At 38.0% G+C, this 21,291-nt stretch overlaps 1 protein-coding gene across 1 annotated transcript in view; it reads right to left on the bottom strand.

Moving 5' to 3' along the window:
* Positions 1 to 11,782: 11,782 nt before the first annotated feature.
* Positions 11,783 to 21,291, bottom strand: part of LOC119797049 (histone-lysine N-methyltransferase PRDM16-like) — a 109,952-nt gene continuing 100,443 nt past the window's right edge. The window contains exon 3 of the mRNA XM_038305924.1: positions 11,783 to 11,842. Within this exon, the coding sequence (XP_038161852.1) occupies positions 11,783 to 11,842 (60 nt within the window). The remainder of the gene's footprint in view (positions 11,843 to 21,291) is intronic.

Raw genomic sequence — 21,291 nt, 5'->3', positions numbered from 1 at the left:
TCTCCCTAAAGGTAACACTCTTTGTGATAATATCCTTATATATGAGGATTTTGATCTAAAATGTCACAGTGGAGATTAACTCCACAACCAGACTCCACAATCGCAGCAAAATATGTAAATATATACAAGGCTCTGATTGGATTATTGCATTTGAGTACTGGATTTTTCAGCTAAAGTCTGGTGCTTCAGACAGTAATCAACACTGGAAGAAAAAGCAAAGTGTGTGTAATTTTATTTAAATTGAGCATTTTGCCTAGATTTTATTATTAATTTATTGCTGTGCTGAGGCTGTAAGGGTTAATATCAGCTGTGTGGGTCACGTTCCGTGACCGCTTTAAGCAAGTTTCAGTGTTGTTAGCTGAATAAAAGGATTATCCAGTATGAATTAGTGCTAAGACACAGAAAACCTCTCTTGGGATGATGCTCTTTGAGTGTGTATCTGTGTGTGTGTGTTTGATGCTTTCATATATTGGGCCTCTCCTGGGATCCCCCACTCTACCTAATCATTGTTTCTCTAACAGATAATTCCCCATGTCCTCACGCGTGTCCCTGTGTGTACTTGTGGACGTGTTAATTAGCACTGTGCTGGCCGAGGGTGCTCTTCCTTGTAATCACTTAATTAGGGGTGACGGCCCCGGTGCTTGTTTACTCAATTAGCTATCCTCTTTAATTATCTAATTCACAGAGAAGGAAACATACTTGTTAGCAACCTCAGTGACAAAGTGTTACAATACAGCACATGAGTTTTTGTAATTTAATGTCTGTTTTCAGTCGATAGATTGGTAAAAAAAGGGGGATTAAACTTTACTTCATTTTGAGTCACCACCAACCAGGTTAGCTCTTCATTTTAGGACACAGCTCATGCCTCAATAGACATATGCTTTATCCAATACTAGGCCATTCTCACGGATCATATATGCTTGCTGAGCAGCATGCGTAAGATTACCGTCACCCTGAATCGCTCGTATTTAGGTATCAATAATAGAATTTTTGAAAAAAGGAAAAGAACCAAAGAAAGAAAGTGAAATCTCATGGTGAGTATGATTGATGGTTGCTTTAAATGAAGGCGTCCAGAACCGACTCCATTGTTTCTCCTGACTAGCCTCACTATATACGCTACCACCTCCACCCCTCCTCAGACTCTCCCTCATGTGGATTAAGGCCCTGTCGTTTTGTTTAACAGTTCATTTGAGCAAAGGGGCGACCAAGGTGAAGTCAGTGGGAGGCATGAGGGGTTGGCAGGGTGTCTGTGCTGTGCCGTGGCAGGACGTCCCCTGTGGGACAGTGCCAGGCTGCGCTGTGGGGAGACGAGACAGGGCCTCCCCGGTGGACTAATGCTCCGTAATGAAGATTAAGACGGAGTCAAAGACTGTACTGTTTTCAGTTAAGACTTGGAGAGAGGATTGAGAGATGAAAAAAACGGCGAGAGGGAAGGAAGTTAGGATAAAGAAACTTGTTTTGCTGGATTTGGTTAGGGCTAGATTATAATAATTGCAAAAGTAACAAAACTGTATGAAATCCCCAAAGAAGGAGCTAAAGGGTGCAAAGCAATTATTTCCTAACACTCTGATAGTGTTTAGCCCATTCATTAACTTTGAAAACACATGAGTATTTTAACATAAGACCAAATGTCTTATGTTAATTACCAACACAATCTAACAAGTTTTTTACCTTTCAAAGAAAGAGGAGATGCACGTTTATGAATGTTATGGCCCCTTTGAACTAAAACATTAAGCTAATCTATTGTTAGAAATCACCCCAGACAAAATAACATATTTGACATATTTATAAACTTTCAGTATGATATTAAATTATATTAACTGCAGCCAACTCATGTCAATTTATGTGCTGTTTGGTCTCACTATGAATCCCACTTTTATGTGAATGCTCCAGAGGTTTCTGGGAGAGCTTCAGTAAAAAAAAACTTCTTCATAAAGTAAAAAAAGCCCAACTAAAAAAAAAACTAAAAAAAACCTTTAAACAAAGATTTGTCCCAGGTACCAAATGTTATCATTTTCTGCACAATCTGGAACAAATAAAAATATACTGTGACTTTTATCCTTGAAATAAAGACAGTTAACCAGATAAGCTTGAACACATGGCATACTTCACTTACCACTCTGCTCCTAAGAGCTCCCCTAAGACTTGTTGCTTAAGGACACTCTCCTACTGCTTCTTACCCTATCCTCAATTTTACTACATGCCATTTTCTTTCTTTCTGTTGTTTTGTTTGCAGGATGTTTAAAATTTTTTTCTTTTCTTGTTCCAATAAATAAGAGAACTAAGGCGTGTGTGGACACAGCAAAAGATGGATGGACGGATAGATGGACGGACAGATAGATTGGTGGCTGAAAGGCAGGGAGCTTTTTTTCACATGACCTTGTGTTGATGGGGCCAGCCTCTTTCCCCCTATTCTCTGTCTCTCCTACCCAGACGGACCATGTCTGTGACTGGCCTGGCAGCTCTTGCCTCTCTTGGGCATTCTGGCATTCCTCCCTGTCATGCCCCCCATCCCCCCTGCCTCCGGCTGTCTCTTGCCCTGTGAGCGGTTCCATCTTTACCGACCTTTGATTTGACTCAATCTTTTGTCTGTCTAACTATGGACATAAAGCTGCATCAATGCTCTGGTCCAACTCACTGCACGGACATTTCTTACATAACATGTACACTTATTTTGACATTGTGCTTTTCCACAACGCTTTATCCGATATCTATAATTTGCAGGTGAAAAGAGAAGAAAGTATCTCAAGCCAGTACACATGACAAAGTTCCATCAAATATGTTTTTCCCTTTTCTGTTAACAAATTCAAATGACAGAATTTTGAGTGTGAAAAAAATCCACGCACAAGACACTTATTGTAATGTTGTTCTAGTTCCCCTGCCAAGCCAGTAGTAGATGGTATTCTCTTTGACACCCGACATCAGTCATAACCAACCTGTTTGCTGAAGCTTCCCAAAGCAGGCTGATTCTGGCTCAATTCAAATACAGCAAATCGGTGAGGACTCTTTGGCCAATGTCGAAGAGGGTCATCTCGCACCATGTAGGTGCTGTCTGAATAGTGCTGTCGATAAGGAAGAAGGTAGGAAAACAAGCTATTGTTTCTTATTATAGTTATTTTAGCAAAGGGGGGCTGGCAAAGTTCCTATCTGGTGCTAAGGAGCTACAAGGAATCCAACTACTTTTGCATGACAGGATAAATAAGTAAAATTTATTATTACTTTAAATTTACCATATGACTCATGCTAGTGTATACAACTTTCTATGTATTGGTTTGTGTAATTTGTAACCTCAGCAGTTACATGGGAGTAACTTGCATTTTTTGAATTTATTTTTCAGTAGGCTGTAGTGCCAATTTGACAAGCATCACTTATGTGCCTTTCTGTTCCTGAATGATGTCCAAAAGGACTAAATGTTTTCTGGATACAGCAATGCGAAGCTCCTTTCCTACTCACAGTTGTGTTCTCAATTTTGACCCCACAATAGTTGAAGGAACAGGAGCATTCTGATTTTTTTTTTTTTTTTTTTGTTGGTCTCTGTTTTTTCTGTGTGCACATCAACTGAGATTTGGTGTTTTAAAATCCTTATGCTGTGTAACATAGTTTAGACAATAGAGAGTACAATAATATATACTTTATAGAGGGACAGTGCAAAACCGATCAGAAAGCATTTTTGCTCTGCACATGAATATGTCGGTATTCCTAGATGGTCATCTAAAAATACCTTTATGTAACAACATCTCTTCTCTGGCTTTTCATTTCTGTGTATAGCTTTTCTCACTTTTAAGGTTAGTACGTAAAGAAAAAAAGATGAACTGAAGAAACGACACTTGATCTGCTTGCAATCAATCCAAAGGTCCTTTTCTTCACACCGTGCTCTTGCAACTAATTTATCTTGCAACACATCTCTATTCTTACAGAGTTGTGTGGGCCAATCAGGATTGGTTAATTTCCATTTTCTAAACCTTTTTCTTTCAAACTTTAGAAATGTTTTGCTAAATTAAATTGCTTTATACTGCACAAGCAGCCGGTCAGAGGGGTAGTACACATTCATAACAAATAACAGATGAATTAGTATGTTTGCCAGTATCGCAATTAAAAATGAAATCAAGCAAATCTAAATAATGATGATGATGCTGTCCAATAATTATTAAATTGGACAAATTGCTTAATTCTAAACTTTTTTACTGATTAGTTTCTTCCCATATATTACTAGGTGAATTTTTATTTTTTAGGTTTGTTTCTTGACCAATCAACTAATTAAAGCTCTTAGAGCATCCCACCTTGCAACAGTGTGAATCATATCTTCTCAATCGGATAGCATTTTCTGTCGGCTTCTTGCTCAGAGTTAATCCAAGCAAAGATAGACGTGATTCCATCAATGGTCATTTTTATGCACATTTTAAATTATTGTATTAGAAGCCTTATACAGACTGGCATTAAGATTTCTCTCATCTCCAGAGGCCTTGAACCATTGCTAACATGATAAAGTAAGTACAATTTGCCCGATTGCAAAACATACCGGTACATTAAAACCTCGCTATATTACCTATCTATGATTTACGCTTGCTTGCTATCTCTACTGTTCATTACAGCCAGGTACGTATAATGGTAATGTATGAATACATTATGCATTGCCTGGCTAATTTGCTCCAATGGATAGAAAAAAAATCAAAATCAAATATTTTTCAAGACATTTTAAAATTTCTTATAAAAATCAAATAGAAACATTACTATCACTCTTAAGGTAAAACTTCCCAACAAAATTTTTTTGTCTGAGGTATGAACTTTCTAAAGGGGACTATGAAAATCTTTATACTTACTCGCCCAGATCTTCACTATTGTTGTATAAAGTATTTTAAATGAAAAAATGTAAAGTGTCTAGTAGATGTTCTTAATCTCATATGTAGTTAAAAAGACATACTTTTACCACAACGGGAACATCTTAATACTGAAAACAAATGGATAAAAGTGATTGTGTGCATATACATGTGAGGAAACTCATATGACAGCCCCCATGACTGTCACACTATAACCCGTCTCCTCTTGTCGGGTGACCCCAGAGAATGTGGTGGGAACGTCCACTGAGAGAGATTATTTAGAGAAAAAGAAAGGCCGAGCATATGAGAAAAGATAGAAGGAGTGAAAGGCCGAAGAGAAGAAAGAAAAGGATAGAGCGAGAAGGAGATGGGGGTCAGAGAGCCAGTTGATGTGAAAGTGCCTCTGATCACCTCGTGCTTCTCCTCCGCCCCCTCTGTCGCTCTCTATCTGTTTCTCTCTTTCTCTCTTTCATTCCCACTTGAATTCCTCTCCCAGCGCTTCACTCAAACATGACGTTGGTTTTTGATTGACGATAACAACAGAGATGCGTCAGTGAGGGCCCACACACACACACACACACACACACACACTATGGATGTGCACACAAGTTAAAAGTGCCCAATGCGAGTTAAAAGTGGCACTCAAGAGAGCACATTCACACACACATGGTTGAACGCACTTGTAACACAGGGCTGGCCTTTGAGTGAAAGCTACTCACAAGGCATAATGACAGCATTCTGCAGAAACCATAGTTGGGACAGTTCCCACAGACAAGACAGACAGAGAAAGAAAAAAGACTATTTCTTTCTGTCTTCACCTCTCCTCCTACTCCCCACCTCCTCTTCAACAACCCTGACTTTGTTTGGAGCATGTGACCTGCCACTAATCAACCCTATTGGCTGAAAGACGTTGGATACAAGAATCCTCATTTTAGCAACAGTCTAAACTCTCTTCTGTACTGTTTTTTTTTTTGGATTCTGGATTTATACTGTATGAACTTTAGAAATCTCGAATATACCCCAAAAAACCACAAAAACATGCAATTGCTATCACACAGTTAGCACAACAAAAACCATCAAAATACAATGAACACATAACTCCCTTATTGCATTAAAATCTGGGTGTCAATTCCTACTGCCTTAACTTTCACATCACTGTTTCCCATCCATCGGACCTGACAAAACGCAGCATTTTGTGCTGCATATGTTGAAGGAGAGGAAGGGGGCGACTGTGGGGTGATGGTGGTGGTAGCACTGGGTAAAGGGGGGCAAATGAAAACATGTCACTCAGGAGCCATTAAAATGTAACCCTGCCCAGCAGAAGAAAGAAACACGTCTCATCATTAAGTCATCTCAGGGCGAAGCAAAAACCACAAATATTATTCCTTACACCCCCCTGTCTCTCCTCCACACATGGACGACACCACTCCACACACACATATATAGGTCTCCCTTTTTTTTTGCCTAAGATGGAATGAAAAGACAGCATGATTGGAGCTCCGGCATGTTTGTTCACCATCTGAGAATGGCAAGAAGATATTGGGATACTTCCTGATCACACATATTTTTTTTTTCCCAAATATAATTAGCTCTCAAATTATACAAGGATTGGGCCTTATTTTTATGTTTTGATTTTTTTCATAAAAAAACGCAACATATTATCATGTAGAGAACTTGCTGTGTTACTCGAAACGGCCCCAAACTCTGCAGAAGGTATGAACATTAAACCTTTTTGCAAAAGCTAATTTTTAAAAGTAGAAATAGAGAAATTACCACTTGGAAAAGACTTAGTTTCAAAACACCGAATTGTTTTTTTTATGGGTGTTAGGAATGGTGAAAATCAGAGGAAATATTTATTTAAAAAGCATACTTATGAAAAGATGTTTGCCATTTAAACTTTATAGTAATAATAAAGGTATCGCACATAACAAAAGATCAACACGCATAACAAAAAGTCTATGTGTGTGTGGGTGTGAGACCAGGGTGTATGCATAAGGTTCGCCATTATTGAAAATGACTTGCCCCTGCTGCACACGCCAGGGTGGCAGTGATTATAATATCCAGATAATCATTTCAAACAAATTATTGTAATTATCAATCAATCATGACCTATTTAAACAGGGGTGGGGGTGCAAACAGAAGGTAAACTATGGCCTGAGGCACTGGATCACTTCTGTGACCCATGAGCCTCCCTCTGTCCACATAATAGCCCTCATACATTTAGGGCCATTTATGTTGTGCATTAAAGCTCGATTCACCAGCTTGATGCTGTAGGAAACAAAGTTAAAAACCCTAATGGCTCCACGACACACAGCTTCTCAATTGTTAACATAAAGAAAAACATATTATACTCTTAAGTCTATTTATAGACTTTATAGTAGTTCATTCATATCTTATGTACTACTATACAAAGTCAAGCAGTGAATTTAAAAGAAACAAAAAAAAAAAAGACATGTGAGTCAAGTCAGACTCCTTAACCCTTACAAAATATATTTCAGTGTAATAAAGTACCTATACTGAAACCATATAATATATCTGTGGGTTAGGCAAGATAACTCAGTGCAACTATGTGGTGAAGTTGAAAATATACAGCAGCTCAGATGTGAAAATCTGACAATAAGAAAATTATAAGTTATACAATTCCCCAATTTTGCAGACTTTACCTAACGGAAATAGTTAAAAAGGCATAAGAAGAGTCCATGGCTGCAACTTAATAACATTTTAACATTTTAGGATGAAAAACCTTTACAAGGTCTACTTAGCCACATTATGCTAAATGTAGGTTTAGAGAACAGTAACATCCACTATGGTTCAGATGAACACTGTCAAGAGCTAAATGTTACGTAAAAGTATTTTAAATAGGATTACATGGAATTGATGAATGAACAAGATACGTCCTTTTTAAGTCAGACAAATCACAGAAGAGGAGCGCAGTGGACAGGCAGCAGGACTTGATCGTTTCGAGGAGATATTTCTCTGTATCTATTCAGAGTAAATCCCCAGTGAAAGGCAGCATGAATTGATTCGATCTCAGTGGTATTGAGAGGCGAATGAATGAGGCTTGAAGGGTAGAGACGGAGAAATTGTGAGAGAAGTAGATGTATAAAGAGAGAGAGACAGATAGTAGCCTTCGGGTGAGAGATGATCGTCTTGGGAAAAAAGCAATCAGTGCTCATTGATTTTTCTCAGCTGCTTGAATGGAGGGTGTCTATCTGGAAGTCATTATCTGTCATCTGATCTACCGGAGTGTTTACACACGTCGGTGCGGACAGCAGCGCTCTTCTGAAGATGAGGATTAACACACACACAGACAAACACACACAGAGAGAGCATAGACTGTCCACTTTTTACCCTGCTCTGTAGGCCTAACTCCCATTTCTAATTCCAAGGATTCTTAAAGAAAACTTTGCTCCTCTGATACCCTTTCAGCGTCTCCATCACACATAACCTATGAACTTAAGTGAATGCCCTGTGTGTGTGTGAAAATATACATAAGCAGGGGCTAGATGGCTAAACAGAAAGATAGTCTTGTTTTGTATAGCCAAACCAGACTAAATCAAACAATCCCTGATCTTATCGCTAATAGCTATTGATAACAATCTTTAGCTACAACAACACCATCCAGTCTACTAAAAAGCAAGGAGGGATGAAATAAGTGGAGGAAGATGGAGGAAGTACACAGAGAGAGGATTCAGATAACAGACATTTTTCATTTTCTGGCTGTGTGTGGTGTGAAGATGCGTAAAACTGGATTCTGCATGTGCCTAAGCCAGAAAGGCTCCAAAAGCCTGGGGTCTGAACCCAAAGCTTATACATCAAAATAACAAACATCTGCACACACATTTAACTCCTGGGGGCATTTCCGGGCAGCTTTTAGGCAGTGAGGCTAGAGAAGCTGAGGTATTATCTTTGTTCCATTTTATCTGGTGCTTTATCTCAGACACTGCCTCATATTTGGCTCTATTCCTCTTTCAAACACATACAATACGGCTCTTCAGGCACAGGACAAACACAATAGCTGACTTTATCTGTTTCAGCAGATAAAATTCAGTCCTTCAGGTAACAGCTAGTTAAAAAGTCAGTTTGTCAGGGTTCCCCAGCATGATAACTATCAGGACTAAAAGGGGGCCAAATTATATGGGAAATAATAAAGACAATGTTTATTTCCTAAGAACCACTAAATTTAGCTGGGCTTTAAACTGTTTTTAGTCTGTGCTTTTATAAAAAAAAAAATACTATTTTATTTCAAAGTAACAAAGAAATATAATTCTGTAAATTATTACATTTGTTATATAAAAGTAAGAAGTTGGTACTCCATAAGGTCTTACTATTTAAAAAAAAAAAATTAAAATATTTAATGTCAAATTGAAGGATTTCTTGCAAAGCGCTGTCAGTTTGCTGATGTGTCTGGTGAATTGGGTTTAAGCTGTCATTGTGATCCCCAGATACACAAAAAACAGCAACAAATGGGATCGAATAACCCATTTTTACGCAAATGCACCTTGAAACATTGAATTGTTTTATTTGGGCTACAACCCAATTAATATTACACCCTAATCAAGCTAAGCATTTGTAATGACACAGAGAAGAGAGATAAAGTTAATGCCTTTTGTGCGTGTGGCCAGAATTTTCCTTGTATTTTTGAGCGGCTGCATGTGGATGAATGAGTCATGTCATAAGAAATGGCTCATGGATAATTTCATTCATATTCATAACAAGCATGTGGTCTGCCACCCGCTTGTCAAGGGCCTACCACAACTCACACTCTGCATAATGAGATGTAGCCAGTGTGTCTTTACTTATGGCCAGCAGGCGCACAATAAGTCTATGTTGCACTCTGCATGCACTCTGCATAAAGTTGCACTCTGCATCAGAGTGCAACTTCGTGCATCTGTGGTGTGACAGTTATCCAGGTATATAACAGTACAACTCATTGAATGAATGCATATGTGCTTTTAGAAGGTCGTTAGGTATTTTAGAAAACCAAGTAGGTTTTTCCACATTGTACAAAGATGTGGGGAACTCCGAAAAACCTAAACCAGCTGCGGTCAGCTCTTAAAGTAAGCTCATTGACTAATGTAGGATTTCAAATCAACCGAGGAGTCAGTGATTTACATGAAGGTCTGCCTGTTTATTCAAGGAGCAGCAAGACCCTTGACCTGAAATGCAAATACAAAAAAATAAGTGATTTTGTTCTTTCAAAAGGCAGAGTGGTCATACCATTTAGCTGTAAATTACAACAGGAGTAAGTCTGAGCTTAACACGCTTAGCTCACAAGGTTTCTTCACAACCTCACCAGTGTTAAGACTTAAGTAATCTTATTATATGGTGCAGGCTTTGTACAGGTATTTAATACTAGATTAATTTTGTTCTGCTTTAACATTCCTATCATGTGGATTACGGATTTGGTGATTTTGGTGCATGCTGGAAGTGTTTGTGTCCCTTAAGCTTTAACAGATTTTGTCAGATTTAAATGAGAAATGTCAACGTATTTTGCTGAGAGTTTATGTAGGAAATCAAGAGAATGTAGTAAATAATTAGGAGTCAAAAAATACAATAGTAAAAATGTAAAACATATCCTGTATATTTGCCTCCGTCTAAACCAATATCCCTAATACTCCAATTCCCCTCAACTCTGACCAGTTTATTTTCTGCAGCATGATGCTGTCATTACCACTATGTTTTATCCAGGGGATGGGTTGTTGCCATTGATAAGCAGTGTACGATTTTTAATAAACATACCTTTTTAAATAAATTTGAATTCTGGTCTGATCTTACCAGAACACCGTCTTCAAAATGTTTCCACAGTCTTCAAGCTTTTGAGAAGTTTTGACTCCTTCTGACAAATTTACATTTTTTTTCCACCAGAGCCTAAAAGATGATCCCACAAGAGCTTTTAGGATCTGCAGCTCCTCCAGAGTAACACAGACACTTTTTGAGCTGTTTCTCAAATTAATTGTCCCTTTGTCCACCCTTGAAGTTAAGGCAGATATTTATAGTATATCTCAGAGTGTTTGAAGTTTTGCTCTGTAACACATTCAAATGTCAATAAATTGTTTAAACCAAGCTAGACATAAACCAAGCTTTAAAATTCTCCACACATTACTCCATGATCTATCTACTGTGTTCTTTGTTCTGTATGTTTGTTCTCAAATTTTCTCCATTAAGCCTGATGCTTAGGTTTGTTGGAGCTGGATAATACTTAGAGCCGAATTCCTACTGAGAATAAATTACACACAAGTGCACTTTGTTCACTAATAGGTAATTCAGAAGGCAGCTGTGTCACTGGATTTAATAAAGGAGTATCAGATTTAAAGATGCTACATGCAAACTTAAGCCACACCTTCTTACATTTGAAAAATAACTGGCATTCATCAATACTTTTTCCATTTCACTGTACATATATATATATAGTCAATAAAATGATCAAAGGACACAAATGTTGCAGTATCTCAGGCATACATGTTATTGTTGTTGTATTTCATATTGACCTTCATTTCAAACACCCTCTCCTGTCATTAACTGAAGCTGGAGTTGTGCCTGCATACTTTCAGCATTTCCCAGAAAGTTTCTTCATGGTTTGCCCTTTGCAGCAGCCATTGTTCTTTCATGGACCATTAGATGGACATGAACTCTCCAGCCGTTGTGTTTTGACCCTGTGACACTGGCCGTAAAAACAAACTGCAGTGCCTCTTCAATAAATTCATCACCTCATAAAGTGGTCAGTGACTGGTCAATGAGACGTGTCGGTCACAGCATGTTCATTAGTAAACAGAGGACTTACTAGATGGGTGATCACTTTAGGTTCTTTCTGATAAGCGAGGCCTTCAGTAAACTGCACACCACTGAAAAGCACGAAATCAAAATGTTCTATCCATAGAGCCATTAATGTGATGCAAGGAAATATGGATGCTAGTAAAATAAACAAAGAGAGGAGGTTATAAAAACAATAGATAAAGAGATGATTATCTTACCTTTTTGATGCAGCTGTCTGGGGAGTCATCTGCATGGTCATTTATCATCTGCTGTGAAAAAAAAAGCAAAACATATTTTCATAATTACAGTTTTGATACAAATATACATATTTATTCTGAAATTACCATAAAAATAGCTTGCAACATTTAATTCTCCCATGAAAAGAAATCTGCTCAAAGATCCATTAAAAATATGATTGATTCCAGCCTTTCAGAGGCCCTCAGCCTTCTGTTGTGATCCAAGCTGCTTGATGATGACAAAGAGGGACGTTCATAGTTCATCACACAAACCCTGCGGGTTACAAATATAACCAAAGGGATGTCATAATGGGCCAAGAGGTCACTAAAACACAACCAGAAGTGAAACATAACATAAAGCTCATCTGAATGAATGAGGGCCCCACATTTGATGTTAATTCTGCACTACAGAATTGCTGGAAAGTTCGCTGAGAATGTATGAGTGTATTCGTTGGTGAGAGCGTGCATAATTAAGCCTTCAAGCAATATTTACAAGGGGGCAGATGGGTGGCAGAATGCTCCCACTGTCTGCCAGAGGAAATGAAGGAAGTGGGGCCATGATGAAAAGAAGGGGCAGCACCCACTGCAATGAGTGGGTGTTTCATACAGAGTGGCAACCCAACGTCTCCCCTTCTCTGCTCGTCTCTGTCCTGCCAAGGATCAAAAAAGAGATGTTGACTGTTCAGACCAGTCTTAGGTGGGGGACTGGTGTGCAGGGCTTAGGTGAAATTATGTTGAAATCTTTCTCAGCACAGCATATTTGGGCTTTGCTTTCCTGCACCATATCCTCCCAATCTGCCCTTTAACAGAAGGCTTGTTGTATGGGGGTTTTGTCAGAACTGTTAGCCTTTATATTAGAGCTGACATATGGAGTTTTATATTTCCTTAACCAGTGTGGTCCACCATAATTGGGAGAGAGACATTTATCTGTTTTGGAATGTTCTATGGAGACTGTGGCAGTATTCTTTAAATTCTGCCATACAATAACTTCTTTTATTTAAATGCGAAGGCTTGATTAACAAGAAATTCTAATGATCTATGTGTATGATCTGAAACTTCTACACAGACCATTGGATGCCTTAATACAAATGCCGTGGAGACTGTTCATTAGACTATTAAACCAATTAGAAAACCATGTGGTTTATTCTATCGTCTTGCTTAAGAGTCAACTAAATAGGCTACATGTGTTCAGTCTCACCAAATGGTTGTAATTGCACTGTGGATACTTAAACCGTTTTCTCCACCTACTATCTGTATGTCTAAACCATTACAGATGACCCCTTCTTAAAGTGTCTCAAGGTTTTACAAAAAACCTACATGGATAGTAATAGAAGCTTTTTTAAAGATGCATCTGTCACTTTATTCTTTGTAGCAGGGTTAAAGTCTGCTCTACTTTTTAATCAAACCCTTTATTGGGTACATTTAAGTTGATAGTTAAAAATTTGTAATTAGACTTTTAAGGCATCCATTGTTAGTGTATCTGGTTTGGAGACAAAAAAAACAAAAAACAAGTATAAACATTGTAAAGGACATTGACAGTAATGCAGAGATTGTATTAAAGAGACAGAGCGGTTGGGTTTGGCTCCTATTTGTTGTAATGCACCAATCCAGCTGCAACAGTTTACAAAATAGATTTGTTGGTTCATCTAAAATGCTACCAGGCGCTAAACAACTACACAACAACCCACCCCCTCAAACACAGACATACAACATCCATCTCTATTTAGCTACCTGCTTAGTGTCAATGTGTATATTGGGTGACCATGTATTTGTAACCTTGTGGGGACAATGTAATGTCAATTTCCCAGGAATATGCTACATTGTGGGGAATTACAAGCACTTTTAGTGACTAGTTGACCAGTCCTAATGAGAAAAGGTTCTCTTCTTGGGTTGAGGTCTAACAAGTGAATAGAGTTTGTTAGGTTTAGGGTTGCGTAGAGTATATGTTGGTAATCATTAGGCTTAGGGTAAGGGTCTGCCATAGAAATGAATGTGAAATGAAGTCAATGCAAAGTCCCAAAATTAATATTGAGAGTAATATGTGAATGTGTGTGTCTGAAATGATTGAAGAGTAACAGAAAAATCCAAAAGACATGCAAGCAGGCATAAGTTAAATTAATTACACTTAGTTTATTGTCAGAAAAAACACTGATTCTGGGTTGTTCTACAACACAACTTAAGAGTTAATCTACACTGTTTAACTTGTAAAGAAAAGTAATTAACGTCTATGATGTTAGCATTAATACAAAGGTAAGTTGAGGTGCTTTTTTGATCACAGTTTATTGGAGATAGTTAGAGAAGTACAACAACACAAACACCAACAACATATTATGTAACCCAACAGCACAACTCATTAATTAGGGGTAGAAACTTTTCAGACAACAGAACAATGGCTTACGGCATATGTCACTATCTTTTCAAAGTTACTTTTCCTCTGGGGTTGTAAGACTTCTAACTATATAAAGCAAGGGTAAATCATCCATTTGGTTTTTATCTAGCTGGCTAAATTCTGACATGTCAATAATTCTCATGGAATAGAGAAAACACTGAAGTGAGGGTAATTAGACAGAGTGTGTAAATGTGTGTCTGGGCACACAGCTTCCCTCTCTGGCCCACATGACCTCAAATGTAAACAAATCTAGACGTGCCTCGATGAAAGTGCAGCCACCTGCAGAATCCTTCCATCGAGAGTCGTCCAGACCCTCTTTAGGAACCCATTTTAACCAGCTTGTGTTTTTGTATCTCATCATGTCTGCGGTGTGAGCTTACACCATGGGCATTAGAGATGGAAAACCCCACCTTTTTTAGAGCTTTATAGGACAGTCTTTGTTGTTGGACACAGTCAGGAGTTTTTCACCACCACTTTAAGATCATTTCTGTTACTGATGACTAAGCAGACAAATTAAAACTCGATGTGCAGAAAGACACTTAATGAGAGGACTGACCTCATTATTTTTAAAAGAAACATCAGACCCTAAAACCCATGAGAGAGCAAAATTCTATACAGCAAAGAAAACTAGCCCTATAGAACCGTCTGTTAAGAGTACATTAAGAAAGAGAATTAGGTTTACTAACTCAGCTAAAGTAGATCCTTGAAAACATGGTTAAGGTCAGAGTTTGCTCATCATTGGCCAGACAGGAGTGAGAATAAGAAAAGGGCCCCACTTGGAGGTACACACTGTTGGAAAATGTTAGCATTCTGTTGCCAAAAACAATTCTTCTCGACTTCGGGTAATGTGAGGCAATACAGGACCATGGCCCAATGGATGACTGTAGATGTCACAAAGCCGCAAGTTTCCAAAAAGAACCAGCAGCAAACAAACCTCAAGTCTTGAATTGGGGCCCCAACTGACAACCCATTGGCTGCAAGAGCCACACCAAAAAAGCCACAAATTGAAAGTTTTGCTACACATTTATTGGGAGCTTTTGCAGCGTCTTGGCCCGTTGACAGACCTTCATTGTGCTGGCTTTGGCTAGGATGGGTCATTGATCTTTTTGACGTATAGATGGGAGAGAAAGCAATCATTAACAATGGACTCTGTTGAATAATAAAATGCCCAGTATGTCATTTTATGTCAAACGTCAAGATAGAAAAATGTGGAAAAGAAATACATGAGTTAAGTTTTGCAGTGCTGAAAGCTTTTAAAATAGAAGTGCACTTTTATGTCAAACTTAATCGGAAAATAGATCTGACTTTTCCGACTACTTGATACTAGCAAGATCAGAGTACCTGTACTTCTAATCATTAAAATAACACCAATGACCCCAGAAAATGAGGAGAAACAAGAGTGAAAATAAGTTTCCTATGTATCTTTTGATTATAGTGACTCTTGCTATTATATAAAAATCCCCCTGATTACAACCCTTTTGCTCTTTCTTGCCAGAGACTGCCTGACTGGGGATGCATGCCTAAATCAGTGTGCTTTTTAGCATCAAGTCAGATAGTGTCTGCTCATGGCTCCACGTCTTTTCTCAAGCATGTCCTTTAAAAGGGTGTAAAATAAGGCTATTTTTGGACTTCCCTGAGATAGGGCGTTTGCCAGCTAACCCAAAACAAGTCCAGGACTATGACTGCTTAAAAACATGCCAAAACAATGAGGTTTCTCACAGAGATTAAAAAGCGAAGTGGGAAGACTGAGGCATGATAAGGTAAAGAAAAGAGCTGAAATTTGCACCGCTTAATAGAAGGAAGTTGGGCGTCCATCAAAACTAATATATTTATGATTACTTTAATAGGTGAAAAACCTGTGGGGGCTTTTGCCAAGGCATACCTTTGAGTTAGAGCTGATAGGAAACTTTCACACTGTGCCTCCTGATAATTATTTTAAGAATAAAAATGTGTCTAATTGTTAATGATATAATCATAATGTTTAAACTTTTCTTAAAATCTTCTTTCTTTGAGCGAACCTAATGCTATTTTTCAAGGCAAAAGGAAAAACAAAAAGTTTGGCAGAATATAACAGCCTAAGGAGACACAAAAAAGATCAGATTTGGCTAACATTTATCACACTACAAAACAAAATCAAAAAAATCTATTACCCAACCTCACATCCAGATGGGTCTGGGTGTGGCCTGTGATGGAGCTGAACACTGTCGGCGAGATAGAGCTTAGCGCACAAAGCTTAGATTTGGAAGGCAAACATTCAGAAGTATTGTGTGACTGAAAAGTCATGGCCACTTGTCAAATACAAGCTGCTAATATTTACAGAACAAGCTCTGACCTCGTATGTCCCTAGAGTCTTTATGTGATTTATTAAGAAAATGCCATAGTGAAATATCCTGGCAGAGTTTGCATTGACCCTGGGCGGACTTGTCTCATCATTTCATAGTCCTGCATAATTCAAAGGTCTTGCACAGATACAAACTGTAGAGTCAAACACTCGGCAGTCCTGTACAATTCAAATATTTGCATTTATAACCTGACAAAAAAGGAGTTAAACGTATTTCCACCAATGGAATGCGATGTTACAAATTGAATAGAACTCACTCAGTAAACAAACCTTGGGAAAGAAGTTCACTTTCATGAGAGGATATTGAGAGGAATGCGGCAAGGAGAGATGGAGGGAGGCAGAGAAAAAAAAGAATATTGCAAATTTATTAAAAGGGTCATATTTTCCTAGGAGCCATGTACAACCATCCATCACCAGTTGTCCTTAGCCTTTTAAGGCAGTTGATTCAGAACCTGATATTGACAGAAACGTGCAGATAAATTATCTGCTTGGCCTCTGCTTTATTGATAAGTCATTTGTGGAGATGATCTGTAATAATCATAAGTGAATAAGGGTCGGCTTATAGATCTTCTCCTAGCAGATGCTATGACAGCTGCAACATTGAAGTCCAATAAATAACCCTACCTTTGGACTAAGAGGATTGAAGATAAAGCATCGGCAGCAACTGTAGTACGCCTTTGAGGTGATGATTTATCACATCTTGTGCCCTCATTTTGATAAAAGTTGCCATTTATTGACATGGGGAAACAGAGAGAAAATAATATTGCTTTATTTCTCTTGACCTCTATTCTTTCAATAAGACATACTGCCTTTAAGCAAGCAGAAGGTTATGACTCTGAGATTTAAGGTCTTGACTTAAGTGCAAATAGATCCAATCAAAGGTCAAAATGTTTCAGCTTTACATTCTGCATACCTCAACTAAGCAAGATGTATATGCATCCATTGCATAAATGAATGTCTAAATTTATGCATTACATAAATCTGACTTTGACTGTCCTTCAGTGTTGTCAATAATGTATAGATTCAAAATTTTAAACAAAAAATATTGCTCTTATTTGAAGCGGAAACAAAATATAGGTGTTGGGTCCCTTATTGATTCAGATTTTTGTGGACAGCAGAGAGTCAAATATTCTTTAATGTTTCAGGATTAACAGTTAAATTGTAAATTGTACATTAGAGTTTGTGAAAATATATTTGAAATTGTTTTCATAGGTAAAATGGTTCAGGTCTTGGCACGTTTTAACTTTTTGGGCTTCTGACTTTTAATTTTTAACTGACTACATGCTAAAATCTAGACCATCTGTGGATTTTTTTGGTTATGTTTCCACTAAAAATCCATGCAATTCTTAACACATTCAAAGAGGCATACTCCAAACAACAAAAGTGCACGTTTGACCATATGCCAAAAAAAGGAGTAAAAAATCACAAGACACTTTAGACAAAGTAAAGGCATATAAGGCTTCATGAATCAGACAATCAGGGTGTTTCTTCAAGACTTGGTGGGTTACCATCAAGGCCAGTACCTGCACAGTCAGAGAGTGAAAAATATGCAGAGAAATGGTGCATTCACATTGAACACAATTCCAGCAACAAAGTTGCCACTTCCAGGTGCTGTCACTTGCTTGACATACTGCTGGGGACAGTAATTCGTACTGTTGACGACAGGCTCCACTCCTTCATCAAACCGGAGGGGCATCTACTGTATCCGCTATTAGTTTCACCTCAACATAGGATTTTACTGAGCAGATTATGGTGCTTCATTTATCATTAAAGGTCGAACAAAGCTGCTGGCATTGGCATCCCTGGTTTCAACAGAACCCCCAGAGGTGGAGACAGTTTATAGAGTACCACCACCTTCTTCAGGAGCTGTGTCTTGATTATGGTTGCTTTCAGTTGTACTTTCCACCTCAAATCGCGGTATGAATGTGGTAGATCGCAAAAAGACGCTGAGATAGAGAGAGCACCTCTGCAAGGTAGTGGCAGCGGGTGGCTGGGGTTAGCTTTGGAGCTACTCTAATAGAAGATCAGAGCAACACAGGGGTAAAACCACAAAGTGCACTTCAGCTGGGCGGAGGCAGGGGTTGGCCGAGGCGAGCTCCAGAGTTAGGGAGGAGCGTCAAATTATGTCTTTTTAAGGGTTGAGTTAAGACAGCTTTCTTAAACCTCACTTCCTCCAATGTCAAAGAACTGATTGTCCAGTGGTTTAGTGAAGACAATATCAAAATATTGTTTTAGACCATGTAAAAAAACTTGATTTAAAACTTGTCGCATGCTGTCACTTAGATTTAGGCTTGTGCTTTGTCTAGTCCATTCCAACACTTTAAACACTGTGGATTGCTGTAGCTCCTCAAGCTTTTAAATATGCTAAAAATCATATATCCTTTTCCTTCCCCTTTACAGCCCTTTAGAGCTAAGTTGTGCTTGGTGTTGGATGACCACAAAAAAAAAAAACATGAGAAAAGATACTTAATTGTTTCATCACCTTTTAACCTTCTCCCACATGCATTTTCATATTTTTATTCTTTCGTATCAGTTCTTTATTCTTATGTCATTATTAGAAAGTATTTTCCGACTCCCTCTGTATCTATAGTAGATAGAGTGCACAGACATCAGGTCACACATGGGGCAGAAGTGAATGAAATAGAAGAGAATTATCTGTCAGACATTACACATTTTACAATTCCTGTTTTATGATGTTTCTATATGCAATATCTGGTAAACTTGGTTGCATCGTTTCAGAAAGTTTCTGCACAGCTGTAATCATGAATGTGTTTCTGCCCTACAGTTTCAAGCAGGTAGAGCTTACACTCCTTTTAAAAACAAAAATAAAAGCTCTTAGAACTCACGTCCACAGTGTAAATGCCAAAAAATAATTATAGTTGGCCTAATTGTCTTGATGACTGCCATTAGCCTGCATATTATTTTGAGAATGACTTGCTGTTAAAGCACAGAAAGCATTTGTGTAAAACAAATGGACTGAGACCAGTACTCCTTTAATCCTTGCGATTCCCTTTGGTGGACCATCAGATTATTTGCACGGTGGAAACATATAAAGTCAGAGCAGTTGAGCCAGCTGCTACTGCCAACAGATATTGTCTGGTGATACTAGTCCTAAATGGTCTGTTTAGCTGGTTTTGCAATGTTCTTTAACAAAGTAAAAAAAACGAAAAAAAAAAAAAAACGAACAAAAGAGCAAGGAAAACAAACCTGATTACCAAATACATATAATTATCTTTGAATTATGATGACCATCCGTTGTTTAGATTCGCTAAATCCAGCAGCCATTAAGTGCTAACACTGCTGAATCTATTCCAGGCAATGGCAAAAAAGCTTTGACCGTTTCTCTAAGAGTGTAACCAAATAATGTGAAATACAAATGTAACTGTTTCTGAACATTGATGAAAGAACTTTGTAAGTATAAAAAAACATCCACAAATAAAATAGGACCTGAATGAGCCGAGTAAAACTGCTGAAAAAGACGTATTTAAAGTGTTGTTTTATTGGTGTTTGTATTTTTTTCTTTTGCTTCTGTTTTCTGTGATTGTAGATTTTCTCTTTCACTTTTTCATTGTGTTTTTGATTTAGTCTATTTTGCATGATTTTAGTGATGTTATTGAAGCATTTCGGATCATTTGCATCATTCATGTGTTTACAATGCATTTCTTCGCATGTTGTGCAATGCCTTGTGAACACTGAATGGGCTAGCATGCAAAAAGAACAGAGGTTGTGACGTAAGAGCAGCACCTTTGAATACAAGAAGAAGGCACACAATTACAACACCAAAGTAGAATCAAAAACTTCTTCTTCCTCAGTGCAGTACTGGTCCCATACTGCCCCTACAGCTCTCAATCCAACCACTTCTTCCAAACTAAAAGTCTCTATTTCAAACCAAACTGCAAAGAAAAAAACATGACTTTTCTCCCTTATACTGATTCCAGCAGTTTAATTGCACTCTGGTACATTATAAGAGAAAAGATATATTGAGAAACAAAAAAACGTACTTTCGACTAATAATGAAAAAAATATATAGACTGATTATTCCCATTTCAAATAACAGATGAAACCTTTTTATTATTCTTTTTTTTTTTTTTTTGGCATAATCTTTAGATCTCTTATGCACCAGTTTTATTCCCCTCCTCCGTGCCTGCTTTTACAAGATAGCAACATTTATCAGCAGAGGAGCTGTCTCCAAGTTCATAGGATAAGCCCATCACCTGCATAATAAATGTCAAGTTGTCATGATTTATATGGCTAATGAAATTGATTGTGGCTACACTGTCTCAGACCATTGTAAAACCATGATTCTGTACTTTCCTGTTTCAACAGTTGTAAAATGTTTAACTCTGGAGGGTGAACTACCTAAAGGTTGTTGGTTTCTAGAAAGTGATACAGTAACATCTATGGCCTTGGCGAGTCTTCTTAAAATGATAAAGTAGCAGTCCCACTCTGAATCAAGTAGCACAGACTTTGATCATTTGAGGACACCGTTTCAGTCTTCAAAGGAATTAAAAATAACAATGTTGCAAATGATTTGGGTGACATTGTTAGTTTTATTGAGGCAATGCACCACTTCTTCCTAACAATGTACCCGCCAGTTAATAGCAGATACTTCACATAATTTCAAAGTGCAGTTACTGATATGTTAAGAACTGTACCAGAGGTGTTTCATGTTGTCAAGACAAGAGCTCACATTTCAAAATTCACCTGATTATAAATTTCCATAAAGCTGAACTTCGGGCTTTTGGGGCGGGC

This window comes from Cyprinodon tularosa, unplaced genomic scaffold (genome assembly GCF_016077235.1).
Source record: "Cyprinodon tularosa strain WSP-4 unplaced genomic scaffold, ASM1607723v1 ctg57, whole genome shotgun sequence".
NCBI lineage: Eukaryota > Metazoa > Chordata > Actinopteri > Cyprinodontiformes > Cyprinodontidae > Cyprinodon > Cyprinodon tularosa.
This window is presented reverse-complemented; position numbering and strand designations above follow the sequence as displayed.